Source organism: Budorcas taxicolor, chromosome 22, assembly GCF_023091745.1.
Source record: "Budorcas taxicolor isolate Tak-1 chromosome 22, Takin1.1, whole genome shotgun sequence".
NCBI lineage: Eukaryota > Metazoa > Chordata > Mammalia > Artiodactyla > Bovidae > Budorcas > Budorcas taxicolor.
The window spans coordinates 57160645-57186859 of NC_068931.1; the positions used below are offsets into that span (position 1 = coordinate 57160645).

The window sequence follows — 26215 nt, forward strand, 5'->3', positions numbered from 1 at the left end:
CCCCGCCCGCCCCCGCCCCGGGCGCGCCCGCCTGCAGCCCGGGGCGCACACCCGCACGCGCGCTCCCCTGCGCACTCACACACACACACACACACACACACACACACACACACGCTCTCCCGAGCCCTCCGTCGCCGCCCGCAGCTGAGCTCCGCCACGCGCGCCTCGCCAGCCCGCCGGCCGCTCCCGCCGCCGCCGCCGCCGCTCCCGGGCCCCGATGGACTGAATGAAGGCTGCCTACACCGCCTATCGATGCCTCACCAAAGACCTAGAAGGCTGCGCCATGAACCCAGAGCTGACAATGGAAAGTCTGGGCACTTTGCACGGGCCGGCCGGCGGCGGCAGTGGCGGGGGCGGCGGCGGCGGGGGCGGCGGGGGCGGCGGCGGAGGCCCGGGCCATGAGCCGGAGCTGCTGGCCAGCCCCAGCCCCCACCACGCGGGCCGCGGCGCCGCCGGCTCGCTGCGGGGCCCTCCGCCGCCGCCCCCGCCGCCGCCGCCGCCAACGGCGCACCAGGAGCTGGGCACGGCGGCCGCGGCCGCGGCGGCGGCGGCGTCGCGCTCGGCCATGGTCACTAGCATGGCCTCGATCCTGGACGGCGGCGACTACCGGCCCGAGCTGTCCATCCCGCTCCACCACGCCATGAGCATGTCCTGCGACTCGTCCCCGCCCGGCATGGGCATGAGCAACACCTACACCACGCTGACGCCGCTGCAGCCGCTGCCGCCCATCTCCACCGTGTCGGACAAGTTCCACCACCCGCACCACCACCACCCGCACCACCACCACCACCACCACCACCAGCAGCGCCTCTCGGGCAACGTCAGCGGCAGCTTCACGCTCCTGCGCGACGAGCGCGGGCTCCCGACCATGAACAACCTCTACAGCCCCTACAAGGAAATGCCAGGCATGAGCCAGAGCCTGTCCCCGCTGGCCGCCACCCCGCTGGGCAACGGGCTGGGCGGCCTCCACAACGCGCAGCAGAGCCTGCCCAACTACGGGCCCCCAGGCCCCGACAAGATGCTCAGCCCCAACTTCGACGCGCACCACACTGCCATGCTGACCCGCGGCGACCAGCACCTGTCCCGCGGCCTGGGCACCCCGCCCGCGGCCATGATGTCACACCTCAACGGCCTGCACCACCCGGGCCACGCTCAGTCCCACGGGCCGGTGCTGGCGCCCAGTCGCGAGAGGCCACCCTCGTCGTCTTCGGGGTCGCAGGTGGCCACCTCCGGCCAGCTGGAGGAGATCAACACCAAAGAGGTGGCCCAGCGCATCACCGCCGAGCTGAAGCGCTACAGCATCCCACAGGCGATCTTCGCGCAGAGGGTGTTGTGCCGGTCTCAGGGGACTCTCTCCGACCTGCTCCGGAACCCCAAACCGTGGAGTAAACTCAAATCTGGCAGGGAGACCTTCCGCAGGATGTGGAAGTGGCTGCAGGAGCCCGAGTTCCAGCGCATGTCCGCCTTACGCCTGGCAGGTAAGCGCAGAGGGCCGCCTGGAGTCGGGCTGCCGGCGGCTCTGGCCCCGGGTGCGGGCACTGAGCCTCCCCTCCGGTCCCCTGCCCCTCTCCCTCCACGCTTGCCATTTGTTCTCTGCTTCATTCCGTCTCCGTTTCCTCTTTCTCTCCTCGTTTCTCTGTTCTCCCTTACTTTTTCTCTCTCTTCTCACTTCCCTGTCTCCCGAGCTTCTTGAGCGACCCCCGTCCCCGTTTTGTTCACACTCTGCTGACCGTGCCAACAACTCTGCCCTCTCTTTCGGACCTTCCCCAGTTGTGGGAGGCGCGAAGAGTGTGTGCGGTGTCCACTAGGAGCCCTCTCTTTCCCAGACTCCCGGGGACGGCGGGGTTGCCTTTATTCAGAACCCTGTGCACTTGAACTCTTGTGCAGACAATACATTGCACTTCTGCCAGCTGCCTGGTCTCCCTATATAGAGGCAATTGGTGGCGAGAGGTAGTGGGCTTTAGAGGAGGAAGAGCTCTCTCTGCTGTCTTTCTCCCCACCGTGTTGGGCAAACTTATTCGGTCACTGACAGGAAGCACAGCCTTGCCCAAGCGGAGAACCGGGGGGTGGGGGGGCCGGGATACAACCGCGCTTCCGGAGCCGGTCTCCGGCCTTGACCTCGGCGCGGGGACTTTGTGATGGAAAGAGCGGGCTGGGGCCAGCGCCCGTGTCCCTACCCACAGTGAGGTTGGGACTGCCACATTCACCGCTCTGGGAGGACAGGAGAGGGGAAACTCGGAGCGGGAAGAGTCCTGCCTTACTGGCCGGCCGCCCTTTGCCCGGCTCCCAGCGTTGGCCGCGATGTGCCGAGGTGTGGCTGGACCGTGGGGACGAGGCTGGGAGCTCGCGGAAAGAGGGTGCTGAGAAATTAAGATGCAGATTAGTTAACGCCTCTTGGGCGCTGGGCTCCTGGCTCCACCTTTGCATTAAGCGGACGCGGATGGAGCGCTGGGCTCGGCGACGGGGAGGGCCGGCGGCCGGCGGCCGGCGGGAGGGGACGGGTGGACGCGCCGGTTACATTGTTCTGGGGCCGGCTTGGGCTCTCTGTGCCTCCTCTAGCGGCCGAGCCGCGAGGTACAGCCCTCTATTGTTCTAGGAGAGCAGAAACCTCCCGTGTGGGCGGCGGGAGCCGAGAGAAAGGCGCAGCCCGGGCTGCGGCTGGCACCCGGGTGCGCGCTTTTGTGCCCCGGCGCGGTGTGCGTGGCGGGTGCGCTGCGCCCCCGGGGACCCTGCCACGGGCCAGGAGGGGCGAAGTGTCCAGGCGCCCCGCCGGGGAGGACGCACGGCCCCCGACTGCAGGCCGGGATTGGGCGGCTTCTTGTGGACTGAGCCCACCTCTCCCGATAGTCAGATTGTCTGGGGAACAATTCGCGGTGGCGGTGATTTACATAGGGGAGCGGGAAGCCCGAAGTTCCGAGCCGCATAAAACGGGCTTCCGGAGCTAGAGCGCAAGCTTCCTCTCCGGCTCCCTGGGGCTTTCCTCGCACCAATGAGTCTGGTTTATGGGGTGCACTCTACCGACGCTGGACAGGGTTGGGGGATGTGACAGGCGGTGGGGAGGGGGCGTTTCCACTCTGACAGCCGCCATCCGCCTTCGCTTGTTGGATTCCAGTCTCTAGTCCGTAACCACCCGCAGTGTCGATCCGGAAAGGTCATGAAAACTAGGTCCGCCACCCCCAGAGCTTCCCCAAGTCGGTGAACTCCAAATAGTTCTGCGTGGTTCTTGAAGCCTACCTTATCTGTCCCCTGGCTTACTCTTCATCCTCTCCTACCACTTTCTCTGATTGCTCTTGGTCCCTTGAAAAAATTAAGCAGGAAATAGAGAGTATCAGTGAAAAATGGACTGGAAGCCTACTGAATTCCAAACTGTGTGGTCCCTCTTTGTCTTAGGCCCCCGAACACGCCCTCAGTCCGTCTCCGAGAGTTCTAGCGAGGACAGGCTTCCTGAGCACAGGCAGCGGAAGAAACTTGGCGGTCGGTCTCGGGGAAGGGAGGCCAGGGTAGGGGTGAAGACGGGGTGACAGCGATCTACTCCGGCTCATCTCAGAGCACTGCCGCCCCCTCATGCCTGTCCCGCAAAGGACAGAGCTTTTTTTTTTCTTTTTTTTTTTAAAACAAGCAAGCCTTCTGCCCACATCTGTCTGAAAGTGAGGTGGAAAGAAACGCTTTGCTGGTCAGCCGGTCTCAAGCCTTTTTGCAATAGCGTCGAGGGGGTTAGGGAGAGTGTGGCATCCGTGGGAGACTGCAGTCCCATCACCCACCCGGGAAGAGTCCTGGGGCCAGTCCTGGGGGCTTTTCTGAGCAGGAGCCAGAAAGCCCCCTCAGTGGGAGACCGAGGGCCTCCTTGGCAAGTGGAAATCTCCTGCCAGGGACCCCACTTTGCTCTAGCATTCAAATGCGTGTCTGTTTTATTACCCCGAGTTGAAAAGAGACAAGAGCTTTAGCCTTTTTATCTGGCCATTTTATCAGCAACTACAAGTGTGTCAAGTGGTTATTATTACACAGGAGTCTTTTCAGCTTGGGGTCAGTAGATCAGTCTCTCCAGACACTGATGCAGAAGCTGGGCCTGGTAAGTAGGTATTATGTGCTTAGGAGCGCGAGCGAAGGCGAGCAAATGGAGAAGAAACTCCGAGGCCTTCTCCTCCAGGAGTATCGATCCCACTCTTGCAGCAGACTCACAGGGCGGCAGAGGGCTCCGGGGGGCTTTCAGCAAACCCGGTGACTCCACAGGGCAACTCTGCCAGACCCCCGTGCTGGAACCTGGCAGAGAGCGCCTGGCCCCCATCTCACCAAGACCAGGTCTCTCTCTGTCTCGTCTTAATTTCTCTATGTTCTCTTAACTTCTCTGTCTCTTCTTAATTTCCCTTTCTCGTCCTCATTTTGGGTCTTGCCAGAGGCCTAAACAGACAGGGGTTTGAGGGAACCCTGAATTAAGAATTAAGACGTCTGGTTTGGGCCAGAGCTGGCCCCCTCTCCCGGAGGTGGGGTGCACCCCATCACAGCAGAAGGGGGCCTGGCTCTCCTCCTTTCCCACCGCTGGGGTACTGGATCCACAGCCCCAGGTAGTATTTTAAAGGGGAAGGGAGAAGACGTCGGGGAATCGCAGGTTAGATTTCAGAGAAAGGGGTTCCAAGTGCAGGCAGGACTCCTTTCATAAAGGGTGGCCACAGCGGAAACTGTCTGGGACCACACCAGGTTGGGCCTCCTCGGCGGTGTCCAGGGTTGACTCCCGCTGGACAGTTTTTATTAATCCGAGAAGAGACTTTAAGAAGGGGGGGACCAACTCCCTGGTGGCTTCCAGCACAAACTCTCTCTGGCTTTGAGCCCAAGAGGCCTCTGAACCAAGCACAGACACGAACCAGGAGAGATGGAGAGAACACAGGCAAGACAGTGGAGGGCACCTCGTGGAGGAAAATCGAGGTCCCCATGGCGGGAGTTGGTTTCCTCCGACAGCTGGAAGACAGAGCAGAGCCCCCGGACGACCCTCGCAGCCGGTTGGCCTCCTGTGAGCTGGACTCCCCGGACGGCCGGCAGGGAACCTGTCTCCCGTCCCCACGGCGGACAGGCACCTGGCCCGCTCCAGGCGGCCGATCCGGAGCCAACTCTGTTCCGGCGAGGGAGAGCCCTCACCCAGCCCACAAGGATGTCTCCCGCGGCGGAGCGGCCGGGCCAGTGGGCCGGCCCAGGGATCATCCTGAAGCCATGCTGAGCCTAGGGGTGAGCCTAGGGGTGAGCCTCGGGGTGGGGACAGGGACCCATTCGCAGAGACCTTCCCCCTCCCTCGTCTGCTCCCAGTCGGTCCCAGCGTGTTTTTCCTGACGGTTTTGCCGCCCTTGTCGGTACGGCACGTACCGTTCTCTTGTGCCGGCTGGTCGGGTGAATAATTGGAAAGCTCACCTCCATCCTATCTTGGTCAAGTCCCCGGTGGCCTCGAGAACACCTTCCTAATTTGCTTTGGGGTGGGCGGGAGCGGCGGAGGGCAGTGAACCCGCGCGCGCAGCCGCGTGCCCTGGATGCCAGAGGCGGCGCCTTTATTTTCCTTCCAGGCTTTGCGCCGCGCGGGTATGTCACTTTTCTCAAACAAATGTGTATATGGAGGGAGATCGATGCTGATAATGTTTAGAAGATTAAAAGAGCATTAATGCTGGCAACGAAAACGTAAACGTGTGGACCCAGATCTCATTGATCCGGAATCCGATCCGGCGCGTTTCCAGTAAACCAGACGGGCGCGATCTTCCCAGCAGAGCGCACGCCAGCGGCCCGGCTCCCAGGCGCTCCCGCCGCGCCGCCTCCCCAGCTCCAGGCGGGCTCTCGGGTCTGGCGGCCGCCCCAGCCCGCGCTTCCTACTCCCAGTCTCGTCTGTCGCCGGGCTGCCGGCCTATGGCCCCGTCCCCGCGCTCCCCGGGCGGCGGGTGTCCCCGAAGGGGTCGCACGGGACGCGAGGCCTCTCCGTCCTCCCGCTCTTCGGAGGCCTTCGCCTCCGCCGCCCGCATCAGATCCATCAGGGCCCAGGGCAACTTCTCTCCTCCGTCGAAACTACCCGGGAAATCTGGTCACCCCTCGTTACACGGGGTACACCGAGCTGAACGTTAGAAACGAGGTCTCTAAAGCTGCCTGCGAACCTCGCAGCTTCCTGATCCGCGGATCCATCCCCATCCAGATTTGTGTCCTTAAGGAAGAACGTTCGAGTGAAACGTTCCCACTCGCAGACTTTCCCACCGGTGCATTAGTTGGACAATTAAGCGAGGCCGCAGTGACAGCGGCCTAGGCGTCACTCCTCGGTATGGTCTGCTCTGGGCTAACTGAGTCAACGAGGGAAGAATCTTGTTTCTTATCCCACCGGGGGCAGGATGGTCAGTCTCCCGGAAACTGGAGCGATCTTCCCTTCTGGGACCCGGGACTCAGGCCTGGCCTCCTGGTAGGAAAGTTTTCTCTGAGACATCTGCCTTGATGGGGAAAAACGAAGAACTTCAAAGCTGTTCCTCGGGGACAGCTCGTCCACTCTGCCAACCTTTCCCTTCTTGGCCCAGTGGTTGACTCTTCCAGAAGGAACACCAAGGTGGATGAAGGAAAGAAAGGGAAAGCTGAGGCAGTGGTGCAGGTGAGATCAGAACTAAATCGCACAGATTTTTTTTTTTAATTGTAAGTTCTCCAATTTGAGAAAAACGAAAGCTTTTCCTTCAAGAGAAGGTTTCAACCTGGAAGAAAGGACTGTTTCCCTTCTTTCTCCAAGAAGGAGATGAGAAGAAGGAGCAAGGAAAGGAGAGAGGACAGAAACAAATCTGGCGTTTTTCTGCCTTGAGGGGTGGCCAAGGGGAGGCAGTTATTTCTTTCTGTTCTCTGAGTCGGGGCCATCTTCCCACCAGTGGGTTTCCTTAAAGAAGGGGGCTTTCAAAGGGTTCCTTGACACCTAGCCCCTCTTCTGAAAATGGACGTGAACCACCTCAGGTGATTGGGTACAGAAAGCGAAAAGGGCTCGTGGTTTCCGCCTGGTGAAGCGGGCAGCTGGCCCCTCCCCACAAGCCCCAGGGGAAGGGCACTCCGTTAGGGTGAGGTGAGCAGGCTTTTGGAGGGTGGACTCTTCATCTCTCTGTCACCCGCATCCTAGAATCTTCAATCCCCTCCTAGAATCCTCAAACAGGGCTGGATTCCTGGGGAAAGGTGAGGGTGGAGCGAAGGGACACTGAGCCCTCCAGGTGCTCCGTGTCTCCAGGAGGCGAGTGGGCCCACTTCTCTCTAGAGACACGGGTCTGCCCAGAGGTCACAGAGGACCCTGCAGGGTTTACCTCCTGGAGCTCCAGGCCGGAACCCAGAGGTGAAAACGAGGCTGCCTCTGCCGCTGCCTCCATTCCACAGCCTCACTTTAGGGTGAGCCTTAGTTTTCTGGGCTTTAGAACCTGTTCTTCTAAGGAAAGATCAGGGAAAGGGGGTTGCAGGGTTCTCACTGTTGCAGCGGCTGGTGTTGGCAAAAACTGTCTGGAGGAGAAGTGGCGTCGTGTCGGGTGTCCCTGGAGGAATGGAAACCTCAGAGGAGAAGCAGAGAGATTCCGTTTCTGGGTTCCTGCCAGAGGAAGGGAACTGAGGAGGGAATAAATAGTGATTACCGTCTGGATAAAGGGCCCTGGGGAGAAGGGTGAATGGTGAGGAGCCCGGAGCCTGACCCTTCATCTACAGACCCTGGACTGTCCTCACCCCCGGCCCGCTCGGAGGCCCCAGCTTTTCCTGACCTGGGAAAATTGCTTTTCCTGGTGGAGGGAAGCCGTTATGAGGGAGTCCAAGAAGGATCTTCATGCTGTCAGGAACAAAGCCTGTACACGTGGGCTGGGGGCCCCCCAGCACCCCGTCAGTCCCCCTAATGCACATCAGTGCCTTTGGGGAAAGCTGTATGATCCCCAGGTCTCCAGGCTAAGACTCTGAGAAATGGATGCAGGTTTTTGTGGGGCAGGGGAGGAGGGGCAGGGGCTGAGCCCATCCGATGCACAGCAGGGTGCGGATGGGCCAGGCACGGGCCGTGCAGACAGGGCTAGTCTCTGTGGGGGGAGGATTCCTTGGAGCTGTGGACATTTGTTAGGAAAGCCGTTCCACGCAAACTGTCCCAGAGGGAGGGGAGGCGCTGTGTTCCGCCTTGGTGCCCCTCTCGCCATCTGAAGATCCATTACTCTTCTGTAGAAAGCAGACTTTGTTTGGGTTGGAAGCACACCTCCAATGTAATTTAATCAGCATTGGACTTTGGCTCGCATAATCAAATATACATATACTTTCTCCTGCAGGAAGAAAAATAATTTCTCTGTAACCGGCATTGACTTGAAGTCATGTCGTCTCCGGAAAGCATCCCATTTTTAAAGGGAAAGGTAAAATTGAGGGGGAAGAGAACCCACAGTTTTTCGGTGGTTTGCCTTGTAATAGCTAAGAGAGCCAGTTACCACCTGAGAAAGGATGGAAGGAACATCTAAAAACTGAAACATATGGGCTGCTCCAATTGTAAGTATCCCACTCCAGCTTCTTCTGTGTAGTCAACCTGCCAGATCTGTGTTGGTTCGACCAGTAAATAGGTTGACGGACTCCTAGGAATTTGGGCTTTGTGTTTGCATTGAGGCACCTTTGGAAGAATCGCTCCATTGCTCCGTTTCTGTCTGTTTTCTTTGGAGAGACCATGGGCAGTAGCCGCAGGATCCCAGTGGGCAGCAAGCCCACCCCGCCCCCAGGGCTTGGAGCATCCCCCAGAACAAGCCTGGATGCCCCACCCCCCAGAGCGAAGCTCTGGGCTGTACCCAAGTTGGGTCTGTTAGGGAATCTGTTGTAAACACAGATCCATTGATTTGCATTTGTCAGAGAGTAAAGTTAAACCAGTGAAAAGAGAAGCCCTTACCCTTTTATGCAGGGCCAGGGAAACCTTTCATATTGATCCTATTGATCCAACCTTTCCCTTTAAGGAAACCACATAGTTAAAGACCCTCGTTCAATAGATTTACCCTTCGTGCTTGTGATATTCCTTTAAGTGTCCTCATCTAGGCTAGCTGGGCATTAAGCCCACACTCCAAGCCAAACAGAAATGGAAAGGGGGTGGGAGGAGAGGAGTCAGGAGGCAGAATTGTGGGAAGTGAAACTGAATCAAACTGAAAGGCATAATGTCTCGGTTGGGGATGCTTTACTCATCCTTCTGAGATGACACGCAGGGATAAGAACAAAATAGATGCGTTTAACACGTCTCCTCTCCCTTCCCTTCCCTTCCCTCCCCTCCTCTCTCCCTCTAAAACAAAATCTGTTTAGGTGCTAGACTAACATCACGGGAACATCACTTTCTACTGTGAAATTATTTCAATCAAGCAGCTAGCTTGCTTCGTTAAAACTGGTTCACTTAAAGGCAGTAAAACTTTCACAGAAATTCTTTTGGTTCATTTGTAGCAGATTGGGAATAAAATTTGTCCCCAGATATGCAATGTTTTGGACTCTGTATCTGAGCATGAGCACTGAGGTCACTTTCGAAGAGAGGGATTGAAGTTGTGTCTTTTGATGGAAGAGGGTAGAAACCAGACCAGGAGTAAGGAACCACTTTTTCTTCTAGAGCAGTGTAGATGGAACAGGAATTGCTAAGTATTGCTTGGTACCCCTCATGTTTACAGAGATGAAAATGAAAGTCCCCTTTGTTTCCAGAACTGTGGGTATGATCTGTTTTATTTCTTCCTTGACCCTTTTTGTTCTGTAAATAACATCCATTTGTAATTTTTTTTTCTCAACATGTTCTATGCAGTATACATAATTGGCTGTCTCTTGGGTTGAGTTCAGACATTCATGTTTGTTTTATGTGATTGAAAAATATTAATGATTCCTTAGGTGAGCTAATGTATTTATCTGCTGAGTGAGTTCAAAGGGCAGAGTTCAGCTATGGTTCAGGTTAATTGAACAGGAAGCTGTGAGCTCTCCAGCCTGTGTTGAACAAGGGACCAGTTCCTTAAAATATCACACTCAGCAAACACACAGTTTCACTGTCTTCATCCTGGAGTCTGATGTAAGAGGCTCAGATCAACTTGGATTGCTTGTTTAAAAACCCAAAGCAAAAGCGCAGCAACGGCAACAAACCCCGCCCCCCACCCCGAGTCCCCCTTAGGGAAGAAGAGTTTTCTCATTGGCTAATTGCTTTATTGGTAGCACTGACCTGCAGAGCAGCTGCAGCGGCCTGGATGAAGGCTCAGGCCTCAGAATAATGCGCTCCATTAGAACAGGGCAAGGCATTTTTTGTTTACTCAATTGGAGCTCCCTGCAAAGTGCCATTAACCCCGGCCCAGCCGCGTGTGTGTCGCAAAAGCCAAAGGTCACGCCAGCCAGGCTGTAGGCACAGCCAGCTCTGCCCTGGTGGGGGGGAGGAGGTGTCCTTGCTGGCATGGCCCTCTGCAAGCTCGGTCCAGCCCTGTGGGCCCCTCCAGGGCCCTGACCAGAACAAGCACTTGAACAACTTGTTTGCATTCCCCAATTGCTGAATCATGTTACTGATGATTACACAGTTTTGATCTGAGACCCGTGAAACACACACGGAAGGGAAAAAAATCCTCCCGCTGACCTTGTCTCTCTTATTTATGTTCCCTTCCTCATTGTGTTACAGTAAATAGAATTGTGCAAACGGTGCTTTTTAGCAGGAATGTAGTCTGGATAAGTGCTTGGATCAAGAAGACAGAGCTCCAAACCTGGGCGGAGGAGGGGGTGGTTTAGCAGAAAGGTTTGAGGTGGAGCCGGGAGCACAGTCAAGGCTTCTACCAAGAGCACCTTGAGCTAGAGCGCCACCTGCCGGGAGTCTCCTAACTGCAGTAAGCCTTGCGCCCCTAAGGCCCGCGCTCTGTCCTTCACTTTGTTCCTAGTGTCTGTGTCTCCATTCTCCATCCTCCCGACCACTACCCATATTTTCCTAGGAATTTCTTAGGGGGCTTTCTCCTGGTCCCTTGGAACTCTAACCTCTGTCTGTTCTAATAGGTTGCTAAGGAGAAATTGGCAGTTTTGCCGTGATGGGTAAAGTGATTCGCCCACCCTGCACATTTAAGTAATAGTCTTCTGCTTAGTTGGATAGTGCTTGGGAGGAGAAGAGGGGCAGAGAAAGCAAAAATAAAAAATATATATATATATCTGCGGGAGAGAAGAGGAATGTTATGTGTGTCAGAGAAATGGTTCAGTTAGTTGATGGTGCCAGTGAGCACTGTGCCAACTATAAGGTGCTCTGCAAAGGCAAAACATTGTACCAGGGAGAGGTGGGTGAGAGAGAATCAGTGTGTGCAGGGGGGGCATCAGGAAAGACATGCCAGGTCAGTGAGCCAGAGGTGGGCTCTGGGAAGTCTCTTGGGAAGAGAAGTGAACCAGCCATTTTGCAGTTGCAAAGAAGTAAGCCACCGAGCTACACCTGGAACCAGATTGGGGTGCTGGCTGAGGCTCTGTGGGCAGCAGCTGTTTCCAGGCTCACCTCCCCTTGATCCGGGCCCGCCGCCCCTGACAGCGGAGCACCGGTGAGTGGGTTGCCGCCTGCACGCCCCAGGCTCAGACTTCAGCACCACGAACAGCGCCGCGGAGCGCCCCAAGAGCCAGCGTGCGCCCATGCTGAGCAGAGCGAACACATCTCAGCCCAGAGAAGGGGCACGGGTCCTCTGCAGGGTTAGGTCCGGGTTGGGGCCCTCCCTGATCAGCAGCTCCAGCTCTCTGATCTGGGAGCCCGAGTCTGAACAAGGCCTCCGATTGTCCTCTCTCGCCCGCGGCTTCGGTTCTCTGTGTGAGGTCAGCAGTAATGAAGGGAGAGAGGTGATGGCCTGAGGATCAAAGATGCTGAAGGTCCCCTTCCTTTCGGAGAGGAAGAGCGTTACCTCTGTGTGTGTTTTGGGGGGGGGGGGGGCAGGGGTGGGAAGGGGAAAATTGAACTGGCTTCTGCAGGCACTGACTGCTATTTTCAACATGGTATTTCAGATTTAGAGTTTCCTTTCAAGGCTTATGGTCTGGTTGCCCCATACACAAATGGACAAAAATGGACTTCCCCTACCACGTGATTTTTGCAAACACAGTCATCATCATATTAACCAAGATTCTCACATCATGTCAGCAGTCATGTTGCCAGGCTGCCTCTAGTGAGGCAGGTTGGAGTTCTTGAGATTATTCCTCGATGGCGCAGTATTTAAGAGGGACCTCTCCATCACTTCGTGGGCTGGGGGTGGTGTCTCTTCCTCATGGCCCTGGCCGAGGTGAGAGCTGGCATTAGGCACTGGCCCCTGCCTCCAGCCGTTTTCAGTCAGTTGCTCCGCTTTATTTGCATCTTTTAGTCCAGAGAAAGGAGGCAGGTGGGTCCTTTTGGTCTGTGATTAGGCACGACCCTGTCTCTTTAGATTTCTAGTAAAATGGCCCTTGACTTCCCAAAGCTAATGAAAATGTAAAACTTTTGCCCCATATCAGGAAACTTTAGTTCAAGCCTAATTTATTGCTAAAGTGGTTCTCGGGGAGGTGGAGCATAGGAACAGACAAGTGTATCCCCTTTAAAAGAAAGTCAGGGGTATGATAAATGAGATTTTCTTCCCTGTGACAATTCATCTTTAAATTCCAAGTGACTTGGATGAAAGGAAGAAAATCCACCCCAAGCCAAACAAACCTGGTAGAGCATTCACTCTCAGTGTTGGGAAAAAAAAATCATTTTCTGTGTCTGAGATTTTGCTCTGTAAATGGGCAGGAACACATTTGAATTAGATCTAAGAGCTGGTTTTAAATCTCCTTGATAAACACTGATTAAAGCAGTTTCTTCAAGTCATATGGTCTTCAAATTTGCAGACATGCGTTTCCTAGTAGTTGTTGGGTTACACTATCAAAACCTTTTCCAGTAAAACTTGGATTTGACAGTCAGGAAAGTCATTTTTCTTAGTCTGTTTTATATGCATCACTGCATCTTATTAAAATAAGTCTGTCCACTCCACCAGGGCTTATACTAAATGCATTTCCTTTCTAGTGAACTCAATGTGGTTTTTAAAAGATATTTTGTTTTGATAAGACTATGGTGTAAACAGGACCTCTCCTGTAGTCTTCTTTGACTCCAAATACTTTTTAAAAAAGTAAAAAAACTTTTTGCCTTTCTGAAAGAGTGATAGATATACAAATCTAAAGGAATTTTTTAAAAAAATCTTGGATTCAGATGCCTCCTAACATATATCAGAATTTATATCAGCTCATGTTCAAGGCATGAAAGTGAATTCTTTAGTCCACTCTTGATGTTTAACCCTTCTGATCCCTTTTTTATTTCCATTCTTCTGAAAAGGAAGAGACATTCTTCCTTTTGAAAGCCAATTCCTCACTACTGAGCCATAAAAAGGAACGCATTTGAGTCAGTTGTAATGAGGTGGATGAACCTAGAGCCTATTAGACAGGCTGAAGTGAGTCAGAGAAAAATAAATAGCGTATATTAGCACATGTGTATGGAATCTGGAAGGATGGCACTGATGGGTGTATTTGCACGGCAGCCATGGAGACGCAGACATAGAGAAGAGGCTTATGGACACAGAGGAGGAGGGGGAGGGTGAGACGCATGGTGAGAGCAGCGTGGATGCGTGTGCACCGGCGTGTGTAAACAGCCAGTGGGAGCTTCACATGGCGAGAGCGGCGTGGATGCTTGTGCACGGGCATGTGTAAACAGCCAGCCAGAGGGAGCTTCACATGGCGAGAGCGGCGTGGATGCTTGTGCACGGGCATGTGTAAACAGCCAGCCAGGGGGAGCTTCACATGGCGAGAGCGGCATGGATGTGTGTGCACCAGTGTGTGTAAACAGACAGCCAGGGGGAGCTGCACATGGCGAGAGCGGCATGGATGCGTGTGCACCGGTGTGTGTAAACAGCCAGCTAGTGGGAGCTTCACATGGCGAGAGCGGCATGGATGCGTGTGCACCGGCGTGTGTAAACAGACAGCCAGGGGGAGTTTCACATGGCGAGAGCAGCATGGATGCGTGTGCACCGGCGTGTGTAAACAGACAGCCAGGGGGAGCTTCACATGGCGAGAGCGGCGTGGATGCGTGTGCACTGGCGTGTGTAAACAGACAGCCAGTGGGAGCTTCACATGGCGAGAGCAGGGTGGATGCATGTTCACCAGCATGTGTAAACAGCCAGGGGGAGCTTCACATGGCGAGAGCAGCGTGGATGCGTGTGCACCGGCGTGTGTAAACAGACAGCCAGGGGGAGCTTCACATGGCGAGAGCAGCATGGATGCGAGAGCAGCATGGATGCGTGTGCACCGGCGTGTGTAAACAGACAGCCAGGGGGAGTTTCACATGGCGAGAGCAGCATGGATGCGTGTGCACCGGCGTGTGTAAACAGACAGCCAGGGGGAATTTGCTGTGTGACTCAGGGAGCTCACACGGGGCCTCTGGAGTAACCTAGAGGGGTGGGAATGGGCAGGCGGTGAGAGGTTCAGGAGGGAGGGGAGGTATGTATACCTGGGGTTAATTCATGTTGATGCATGACAGAAGTCAAACCGATATTGTAAACCAATCATCAATCAATTAAAAAAAAAATTTTTTTTTAAGACAAAAAAGGAAAAAAACCCCGCTTCCTCTGATTCATCGTGCTTCTCGGGTCTACAGTATCCTTCTGCTTCTCTGTATATCGATTCTATTAGTTTTTGAGAGTTTGATATTGGAACTCCCAGCTAAAAATCTTAATATTATCTACTTAAAAAATAATTGGAACACATATTGGAACTATATATAACTTTTTCCTGTCTCTTCTAAGTCTCCTGTGAATGTGTTGTCCTAGTTTCATAATTTAAAAAGTGAGGAGGAAAACAAGAAAACCCATTCCTTCCCCTCATTCTGGGCCCCTGCCTCTCTTGCCTTCTCAGAACCCAAGCCCTTCCTGTGCTTAGAACCTCTTCCTCATTAGCTTTGTTTATTTACCTTTAATTGAAGGATAGTCTGTCCAGTGTTGGTTTGGTCTCTGCCAAACATCAGCATGAATCAGCCACAGGCTTACCTGTGGCCCTCCCTCCTGCACCTGCCCCGCCTCCCTCCCCACCCGGCCCCTCCGGGCTGTTACAGAGCCGGGTGAGCTCGCTGAGTCGTGCGGGCGGAGTCCCCTGCTTCCTGCTCTGCATATGGCCCGGTGCGCCTGTCTTCCCACATCCCACCCTCTCCTTCCTCCCTGCCCCCCACCTCATTAGCTTTTCCCCTTCCGAATTCTTGTGCTCCAGACTCTCCTATCTTTTTCTTTAACGCTCGTCTGAGCCCTGTTCTGACTCACTTCTGGGAAGAGCTGCTATAACTCAGCGTGTGCTTCTGACTTGCCCTTCAGTCCTAGCCCTTTGCTGTCTTGTTCTGGCCACTCCTGTTTACTAAACCCGCTCTTACCGGTATCGCTGTTGAGGTCTTTGTAGCTAAGCCCAGCGTCTGCGTCTCAGTTCTTACCTGGCCTCTCCGTGGCCTGTGCGGCTCTCCTGGTTGCTCTGCCCCTGACTTCTGGAACACTACTCTCTTGCTTTCCTTTTCGGAATTCCAGCTCCTCCTTCCCAGTCTCTGTTGTGGACTCTGCCCGTCATTCAGGCCTAGGCTGTTTTATTTTCACTCAACATACTCACCCCTGAAGACTGCATCCATTAGGCTGTCTTCTCTCTTCGCTGAGGACTTCTAGGTCTCTTTCCAGCCCTGATATCTTCCCTGAGTTGCAGGTCTCTATTTCCTTTTGCATCTGGACATCTTTGCCTGAGTGTCCTCAAACTCAGTCTATCTCAAAGGAAACTCATTTTTCTTAACCCCTGCCCCTCATCACCAAATATGAGTCTCTATTTCAGTAGCATCATCTTGTACACAGAATCTCAAGCCAGAAACCAGGAAGTTAACTCAAAATTCTTTCCTTTCCCCCCAGGTAGCCATACTGGCCATGTTGATCTTACCTCCTAAATATCTGCCTCCATCCCTCACTGCTGCCCTCGCTGGTGGTGGTGGTTCCGTCACTGAGTTAGGTCTTTGAGACCCCATGGGCTGCAGCACGTCAGCCTTCCCTGTTCTTCACTATCTCCCGGAGTTTGCTCAGATTCATGTCCATTGAGTCAGTGATGCCATCTAAACATCTCATCCTCTGCCACCTGCTTCTCCTCCTGCCCTTAATCTTTCCCAGCATCAGGGTCTTTTCCAACAAGTCAGCTCTTCACATCAGGTGGCTGAAATATTGGAGCTTCAGCGTCAGTCATTGTTGGAGGCATCACCGATTTCAGCGACCTCTAAGGTGGCCTCTTCACCTCCAGTCTTACCTTCTCCTGTCCATTTTCCAGCCTTAAGCCAGAGCGGTTTTTCTGGAACCCACATGTGACCACAGTACACTGCTGTTTAAGACTCTTTTTTTAGCTCCCTTTGCCCATTGGTGAAGGTCCAGATTCCTGAACAGGATAGACTGACCCCTGCCCACCTCCAGTCTCATCTCCCTTCAACTCAGCCATTCACTCTGTGCCCCAGACACACCAGGCCTTTCCTTTAACCTAGAACACTTCTTCCCTCACTCAACTAACCTCAGCTCAACTTCACGTCCTGGCGGCTTAAAGGTCCTTGGCTCTACGAAGTTTCCTCTGGTCTCCTAAGTTGAGATCTCCTGGGACCACCCTTCCCGTTTCGCACAGAACACAGACAGTTGTGACCCGCTTACTTGTCACTGGCCTCCCCCTCCCTAGATTGTAAGTTCTACGAGACCAAAGATTGGATATAGCATATGGCAGGCAGCTAGCAAACACCTGTGAATAAATGGATGAATGTCTTTATATGATGCTGTTTCTGCCCATTTTACCCTCCCAAGTTAGTAGATGGCATTTGAAAAAGAATCGTCAGTATTGGTACATTGTTTGGACATCAGTATTGGTACACTGGTATCAAGTTCTCATTAATGACATTTTCCTCCTGAGCTCAGTTACTGTAGGTATGTATGAGTTTTAAAGGGAATCTGAAAGTGGGGTTAAATCCTATCGAAAGTTTCAGACTAGCGCCACCGAGGGGAGGGATGTGAAATACTGATCACTAAGCACTATACTGGGGACCCATGTTACCGGTTGGCTAGTCTGCCAAGGTAGCCTGCTGAAACCAGGTGGTTTTTGCCACCCTGCCCACATACTGCCCTCTTCACCACATCCGTGTCTCCGCACCCTCTCTTCCTCCTTCCTGGCATGTCATATCTCATCTGTTCCTCTCCAAACCTTCCCCGTCCTTCCTGGCCATCTCGGGTCCTCCAACTCCAAATGTTCACGACAAACTCCAGCCCATTGTTTTTTTTTTCCCCGTTTCCTCAACTCTGGGTGCAGTCATCTCCTCCAAACAGCAGCTTCTCAGCACTCTCTCTATCTCTCTGTATCCCTTCCCTGTGGCTCTGGAGGGGAGAAGCCATTCGCCCGTGTGTCCCACAGGTGCTGGCCCATGGCAGCACACACGGTAGTCATTTCTTTTCAAATGAGTCATTTTGATGCATTCCTGCCTGTTTTTATGGATTCTCCTAATTTCAGGCACTCAGTTGGGGAGTGGGGAAAATTGGTTTTATATGTCTGCCTATATCCGGCATTCTTTTCTAGCCTCTGCTCTTTGAAAAGTATTCTTTTTTGTGACTATTTTGATCCTTGAAATACTTGCTTACATAATTAAAAATAGATTCCTGTGTAGAGGAAACAGTGCTCACGATGTCTTGTAAATAACAAAGGTGGTTCTGCTTCCACACAAAGCTGAAAATGTTACCCATTTGAGAATATTTGAGCCTGCAAACACATGAGCAAATCAGAAGGACTATTTTCCTCTTCTAAGTCATTTCGGTTATCTGTAGGCCAAGTTTGTGCTTAAATGGCAGTTATATAATACACTGTAAACTCTTAGACTGTTACTGATTTAGATTTATCTGTAAAGAAAAGAGCCAGGGACTTGCCCAGTGGTCCAGAGCCTAAGACGCCACGCTCCCCACGCAGGGAGCGGGATTCAGTCCCTGGTCGGGGAACTAGGTCCTACAAGCTGCACCTGAGAGTTCCCACATGGCAGCTAAAGGTCCTGCATGCCGCAACTGAGGCCTGGCACAGGCTAAGTAAGGTGGTTATTTTAAAAAGGAAAAAAAGCCAGGGATCAGCACTTTTATACGTTTATCGTTTTTCTTTCTCATTTCCTGATCCTTGGCAGAGAAGTACAGAAAGTTACCTGAGATCTTTGAAACCTAGTCGTTCAGAGGTATTCAGGGACATACATGGTTCTACCATCACAATACTGAACTAAGTAATTATGCCTGGGGGAAAAAACTAGCTTTTTTTCACCTTGATTTTACTGGAATTTTAAGATTTGAGTGGATAAATCCTCACTTCTGTCTGTAATATCCCTACAGAATCGAATGATTACCATTGTGTCAACTTTGGTGATAAACTGAAACTAAGATAATTTGCTGTGTATCTTCTGTGGAAACTATATGTTGCCTGGAGATATTTTTTTTCCTTTTGCAGTTACATTTTGACATTCATATTACATGAGTAACAAACTATGAAAACTATGCATATGTGAGCAGAATGCTTAACACATTCCTGACCTCTGTTTCAAGCCTTTGATTGAATGCATTGCTGTGCTACATGGTGATCCAGGCAGTTCAGTCGCTCAGTCGTGTCTGACTCTGTGACCCAGTGAATCGCAGCACGTCAGGCCTCCCTGTCCATCACCAACCCCCGGAGTTCACTCAGACTCATGTCCATCAAGTCCGTGATGCCATCCAGCCATCTCATCCTCTGTCGTCCCCTTCTCCTCCTGCCCCCAATCCCTCCCAGCATCAGGGTCTTTTCCAATGAGTCAACTCTTCGCATGAGGTGGCCAAAGTACTGAAGTTTCAGCTTCAGTATCATTCCTTCCAAAGAACACCCAAGGCTGATCTCCTTTAGAATGGACTGGTTGGATCTCCTTGCAGTCCAAAGGACTCTCAAGAGTCTTCTCCAACACCACAGTTCAAAGCATCAATTCTTCGGCGCTCAGCCTTCTTCACAGTCCAACTCTCACATCCATACATGACCACTGGAAAAATAGCCTTGACTAAATGGACTTTTGCTGGCAAAGTAATGTCTCTGCTTTTGAATATGCTATCTAGGTTGGTCATAACTTTCCTTCCAAGGAGTAAGCATCTTTTAATTTCATGGCTGCAATCACCATCTGTAGCGATTTTGGAGCCCAAAAAATAAAGTCTGACACTGTTTCCACTGTTTCCCCATCTATTTCCCATGAAGTGATGGGATCAGATGCCGTGATCTTCATTTTTTGAATGTTGAGCTTTAAGCCAACTTTTTCACTCTTCTCTTTCACTTTTGTCAAGAGGCTTTTTAGTTCCTCTTCACTTTCTGCCATAAGGGTGGTGTCATCTGCATATCTGAGGTGATTGATATTTCTCCCAGCAATCTTGATTCCAGCTTGTGTTTCTTCCAGTCCAGCGTTTCTCATAATGGACTCTGCATAGAAGTTAAATAAGCAGGTTGACAATATACAGCCTTGATGTACTCCTTTTCCTATTTGGAACCAGTCTTTTGTTCCATGTCCAGTACTAACTGTTGCTTCCTGACCTGCATATAGGTTTCTCAAGAGGCAGGTCAGGTGGTCTGGTATTCCCATCTCTTTCAGAATTTTCCACAGTTTATTGTGATCCACATAGTCAAAGGCTTTGGTATAGTCAATAAAGCAGAAATAGATGTTTTTGTGGAACTCACTTGCTTTTTCCATGATCCAGCGGATGTTGGCAATTTGATCTCTGGTTCCTCTGCCTTTTCTAAAATCAGCTTGAACATCTGGAAGTTCACGGTTCACGTATTGCTGAAGCCTGGCTTGGAGAATTTTGAGCATGACTTTATTAGCATGTGAGATGAGTGCAATTGTGCAGTAGTTTGAGCATTCTTTGGCATTGCCTTTCTTTGGGATTGGAATGAAAACTGACCTTTTCCAGTCCTGTGGCCACTGCTGAGTTTTCCCAATTTGCTAGCATATTGAGTGCAGCACTTTCACAGCATCATCTTTCAGGATTTGAAATAGCTCAACTGGAATTCCATCACCTCCACTAGCTTTGTTCATAGTGATGCTTTCTAAGGCCCACCTGACTTCACATTCCAGGATGTCTGGCTCTAGGTGAGTGATCACACAATTGTGATTATCTTGGTTGTGAAGATCTTTTTTGTAAAGTTCTGTGAATTCTTGCCACTTCTTAATATCTGCTGCTTCTGTGAGGTCCATACCATTTCTGTCCTTTATCGAGCCCATCTTTGCATGAAATGTTCTCTTGGTATCTCTAATTTTCTTGAAGAGATCTCTAGTCTTTCCCATTCTGTTGTTTTCCTCTGTTTCTCTGCATTGATCACTGAGGAAGGCTTTCTTATCTCTGCTTGCTATTCTTTGGAACTCTGCAGTCAGATGCTTATATCTTTCCTTTTCTCCTTTGCTTTTCACTTCTCTCCTTTTCACAGCTATTTGTAAGGCCTCCCCAGACAGCCATTTTGCTTTTTTGCATTTCTTTTCCATGGGGATGGTCTTGATCCCTGTCTCCTGTACAGTGTCACGAACCTCATTCCATAGTTCATCAGGCACTCTATCTATCAGATCTAGTCCCTTAAATCTATTTCTCACTCTCACCATATAATCATAAGGGATTTGATTTAGGTCATACCTAAATGGTCTAGTGGTTTTCCCTACTTTCTTCAATTTAAGTGTGAATTTGGCAATAAGGAGTTCATGATCTGAGCACAGTCAGTGGTGCGTGGTGATTAGATATGCTTGATAAGCAGTTGGCCTAAGTGACCGTCATTTGCGTGCTTTGCATAGACAAACCAGCTTTCCACTGACACGGAGGCAGAGACAGGTGGGGTTGGGCAGAGCAGGAGGCGGCTCTGAGGCCTCTCTGAAGTGCCTTGAGCCCCGAGTCAGAGGCTGTCCTCTCCTCTGGTTGGGGTACCGTGGCCTGGACAATCACTTGTCAGGTAGCAGGCTGATCAGCTGTCTTCAGGACTTTCCACAGAATCCCTTGCCTAGAATAATGACCTAAGGGACAAGATGGCCTTGGATGTTGGGGCAAAGGAGAGAAAAGAAATAAGTCCATGTCTTATTGGACATCTATAATGTGCTAGGCATCGGTTACCCATTGCCATAACAGTAAGTAACAAACCACCCTGAAACTCGCAGCGTTGAACAAGAAACATTTTCCGTCCCTGCCTTTCCCCTGGGTAACCATAAGTTTGTTTTCTACACCTGTGAGTCTATTTCGGTTTTGTATGTAGGTTGATTTGTACCTTTTTTTTTTTCAGATTCCATGTATAAGCAATATCATATGATATTTGGGAGAGGAGGAGTAAATTGGAAGATTGAGATTAACATACACATTACTGCGTGTAAAATAGAAAACTAATAAGAATCTACAGTGTAGCACAGGGAACTCAATGCTCTGTAATGACCTACATGGGAAGAGAATCTAAAAAAGAATGGATCTGTGTCTGTGTATATCTGATCCACTTTGCTGCACAGCAGAAATGAGCACATTATAGATGAACGGTACTCCAATAAAAAATGGATTTTAAGAAAAGCACTAAGCGTTTTTTTCCTCACGTATCTGTAGGGCTCGGCTAACCTAGGCGGATCCCAGCTGGGTTTGCAGCTGTGGTTTGGCTGCATGATCATGTGTGTGTGTGATTGGCTCTGCTCCATGTCTCCTCTCCGGGGACCTCCGGGGTACCCTGGGTAGATCCTCCCAGCAATGGCAAAGAGGAAGGCACAGCAATGACACACCCTGTGACCTTCACCGGGGAAAGCAGGTCACGTGACTGAGCCTGGAGACAGAGCTGGGGACACTAGATGATGTCACAGCAGGGCGCCTGGGTGCAGCAAAGGGTGGGTTGGAGTTTCAGCGGTTTGGGGTTTGTGTGTGTGTGTGTGTTACCATCTGCCCCTTACTGTATATTTTAGTTCACGACCATTCTTGGAGTATGCCATTTCCATGGTTGGGATAAGGACAACAAATGGAAAATAAATGTGGAAGCATTTCAAAACTGGTTATTGGATTTCACTGGTGCTCCAGTGGTTAAGAATCTGCCTTCCGGTACAGGGGACACAGGTTCGATCCCTGGTCCAGGCAGTCCCGCATGCTGTGGGGCAGCTGGGTCTTGAGCCACATCTGCAGAGCCCACGAGCATGCCTAGATCCCGTGCTCCACAGGAGAAGCCACGGCGAGGAGAAGCCTGTGCCCCCAGGTGGAGTAGCCCCCTGTTCTCTGCACCTAGAGAAAGTCCGCTGGCAGTGGCAAAGACCCAGCGCGGCCGTTAAAGACATTAGAAAGTAGCAAACTTTCATACAAATAGCAAGCTATGCCTAGCTTGTTAGAAGCCATGTTTCTTGGTACGAGTCTGTCTGTAGCTGTGCCTGACCTGCCCTCCAGATGGAAGCAGGCAGGACCCAAGCATCCCTCTCCTTCCTCTTCCCTTGAGTGTGGCACGGTGCCTAACACATAGTTGGCACTCAGCAAATCCTGGTGATCCCTAGGGTCACCTCTGGCGTCCTAGCTGGGCATCCCTTCCAGTCTCAGTAGATGACCATATGTGGCTCTCCATGTATTTTATAATAAGACTTCATTTTAAATTTTTCTGTTTTTTTCCCACTGAAATAATCACCAAATATCTGAGGAACCAAGTCCAAAGCTGCTGCCTATAGAAGTTAAGCCATCCAATCGAGAGGTCCATTATTCTGAGTGGACAAAATCCAAAGAATGAAAGCCCTTGATTCATTTTGCCAATGAATATAGGGGCTGTTTGGACGTGATATCAGAAAGATCGAGAGATTTACTCATTTGTGACTCTCACAATGTCTGAGGCTTGTTGACAGTTTTTTTTTGTGGTTTGTTTTGGTTTGGGGTTTTATTTTTTTTTAACTTGAGATTCTACCTCTGATGTGCTTTTATTTTTTTTTAATCAGAAGCAGTGTTAAAAATACTTGACGGGTTTTGTCTTGGTTCTTAATGCGGGTGTTAAGAGATGCCTTCCATTAGTGAGTATGCCTCAGATAATGTGTTTATTTGCATCTTCCTTCTTCCCTGCCTGTCCCCTAATAGTCTGGTACACAGTGGGCTCCTTGAGCTGATTTATATGGATCTCAGTTGCTCTCATTTGTGCATACTTAATTCAGAGAGGTGATCACATTGATTTCCCAGGCCCACTTTTCAAGACACGGTACTAACACAGATATCTCAGCAGCTCTAACTACATTGTCTGAAAAGGAAAACATTTTAAACCTTTGGAAGCAATTTTGATGGACATTTCATTGTGTTCTATATTACTCACCTAATTAAATTTCCTTCACATCAAGGTCTGTTTAAAATTCAATTGAGAAATATTTTCGAGTTCCATTGGGCAGATAACTTTGTTTAGCTGGATTTGTTCTGCGTGCATATGAAATGGCATCCTATGAATCAATACCCAGGGCTTCTTACTTTCCGTGGAGGTGAAGAAATGACAGGCAAATGTAGTCTCCTGTTATTCATAACAAGCCGTCTCTGGTTCCTGAACTTGTTCACCCTGTCATTCCAAAAAGTCCTTGTGTTTTCATGTCTGTGGTTTTTGCTAGGCTGATTTATTCACCTTGTGTTTTCGTGTCTGTGGTTGTTGCTAGGCTGATTTATTCAGATTCTGAGCACTGTGAACAAGATCTGTAACTTCTTTCATGGATGAGCTGGAATTCTGACGCTCCTGTTCACAAGCTCACAGTCCAGCCCTAGGCTGCTTCCCCGCTTCAGGGTGCCCATGTGTGCTTCATCGCTCAGTTGTGTCCAGCTCTTTAGACTGTAGCCCGCCAGGCTCCTCTGTCCATGGGGATTCTCCACGCGGGAATACTGGAGTGGCTTGTCATACCCTTCTCCAGGTATGAGGGGTTCCTCCTCGAACCCAGGTCTCCCACATTGCAGGCAGATTCTTTACTATCTGAGCCATCAGGGAAGCCCAAGAATACTGGAGTGAGTAGCCTATCCCTTCTCCAGGGGATCTTCCCAACCCAGGGATTGAACTGGGGTCTTCTGCATTGCAGGCAGATTTTTTTACCAGCTGAGCTACCAGGGAAGCCAGGGCATACAAAAGTCTTATTTGCACAACAGAGGTGGATAGAATTCCAGATGGCGTTTGAAAACAAATAGGGTGAACTGTCTGAGGGTGCGTCTCCAGTGGACGAGGTATGATTCCCCATGTTTCATTTTTGGACGCAAAACCCAGGAGAAAGTCCTTACTTCTCAACTCCACCCACTCTACCACCGAACACAAGAAAAACAGACCCTTGTCATCTTTTATCCTGGCCTTCCCTGACACGGCCATGCCGTTTGCATTCCATAGGCACTGCTTTAGTATTAAAAATAATAATAAAACAGCTCCAAAGATGTACTTTGTGTTGCATTGTTAATTAACCTTTAGACATTTCAGAATTCATTAGAATCTTCAAAGCTTTCAGAGTTTATCTTGTTTATCTCTTAGTCCACTGTACCAAAATACCACAGACTGCATAGCTTATCAAAAATAGAAATGTATTGCTCGTGGTTCTGGAGGCTGGAAGAAGAAGATCAGTATGCCAGCACGGTCTGGTGAGGGCTGTCTTCAAGCTTGCAGACTTAATGGTATCCTCACCTGGGGGTAGGGGTTAGGGAGCTCTGTGGAGCTTCTTTTTTAAGGGCACTAATTCTGTTCATAAAGGCTCCACTCTCATGACGTAAGCACCTCCCAAAGACCCCACCTACTACTGCCATCATCTTCGGAGGTTAGAATTTCAACAAATGAATTTGGGCATTGGGCGTGGGGAACACAAGCATTCAGCTTATAGCAATCTCTGTGCCTCAAATAATAGTGACTATATCATAAGATTATCGTGCGCCTTAAATTAGCTCAGGCATAGAGATACTTAAAACTGCTGATCCATTGTGAATGCTTGCTGATATAGTTGCTATCATCATTATTAGTAGTAGTTGATTAATATCACCTTTGTAACTTCTCTGTACATTAGCAGGAGATTTGGCCTGAGTCACCAACTCTTCCATTGTTTTTACGTATCAGGAGTATTGCTTGGTGTTGTCACTGAGAGCGTGAGCTTTGGGGCTAGACAGATCCAGTGCCAGCTCTACCACTTAACTAGCTGTGTGAGCTCACTTAAGTCATTGGCCTCGAGGAACCTCAGTTGCTTTCTCTGAAGAATGGGGACAAGGTTGGTGCCGACTCGATAGCTGGTGTGCTGGTTATTGAGGTGCTGTAGTGTTTAGCGCTGCCTGCATACCCAGGATCATCCTGTTTCACAGGGGCAGGATTTATGTCAGTTTCACTGGTGGAACTGATGAGAGGGACGGCCAGACACCACACTGACCTCCGGGTGCTCCCCTTGCAAGCTGGTCAGACACGCAGCAGTGTTACTCACCCTGCCACACTCCCTCTCTCCCCCACCCCCAGGTCCTTTTAAGACTCTCTAACAATTATAAGCATTTTGCTAAGTGTGGGCTTAGAACCCGGGAATCTGCTATGTGCACAGTAGGTTCTGATTGGCATCCTTCCTGACTGATTTGGGGATAAGGTCCATTCTGTAAGTGTGGTACATGTTGAGCACAAACTCTACGTTTGCTAGAATTGTACGATTGTACATATAAAAATTGCAGCTCCACCACCAAGGCTCGGCTGGTGTTCATGATCGCAGGTTTGGGAGTCATTTCAGAAAGCTATTTTCTCCAACATCCAGGTAGTGCTGAGGCTAAAAGTGCCAAGTACTGTTTCTTCTTTCCTGGTTTCAGTATGGCCGGACCTTGCCTTTTTCTCTTGTTCCCCGGATCCATTCACTGTGTGTGTATTTGGTTCTCATCTGACTCCCTGAAGGGGTCTTCTTCATGGCATCATCTTTATTCCCAAAGCCAGGAGCCTTAACATGAAGAAAAGAAAGAAAGAAAACCCACAGACACTTTGCTTTTCCTGAGGTAACAACTTACCTGCTAATAGAAGATTTTGAAGCCAGGGGCTTCCACTGAGTTCTCAACACACAAGTCTATTTAAACAGTCTGTAGAATCCTTCCCTGACCCCAAATTACTCCGAAGCATTAATTGTCCTAGTGGTTTCATGGCCACATTATTTCATATTCATTAGTGTTTTCATGAAAAATTATAACACTAATTAGAGCGGCTTCCAGTTAATTCGCTGGGTGATTCATTACTCTCTCCCCTCTTGCTGTTCTGCATGTGGTCATCTTGGAGA

The 26215-nt window shown here is 50.9% G+C and overlaps 1 protein-coding gene across 1 annotated transcript in view; it reads left to right on the forward strand.

Annotated features, from left to right (window-relative positions):
* The first annotated feature begins 226 nt into the window (after nt 1-226).
* ONECUT2 (one cut homeobox 2) overlaps nt 227-26215 on the forward strand; it is a 47385-nt gene continuing 21396 nt past the window's right edge. Inside the window, exon 1 of the mRNA XM_052660569.1 lies at nt 227-1478. Within this exon, the coding sequence (XP_052516529.1) occupies nt 227-1478 (1252 nt within the window). The remainder of the gene's footprint in view (nt 1479-26215) is intronic.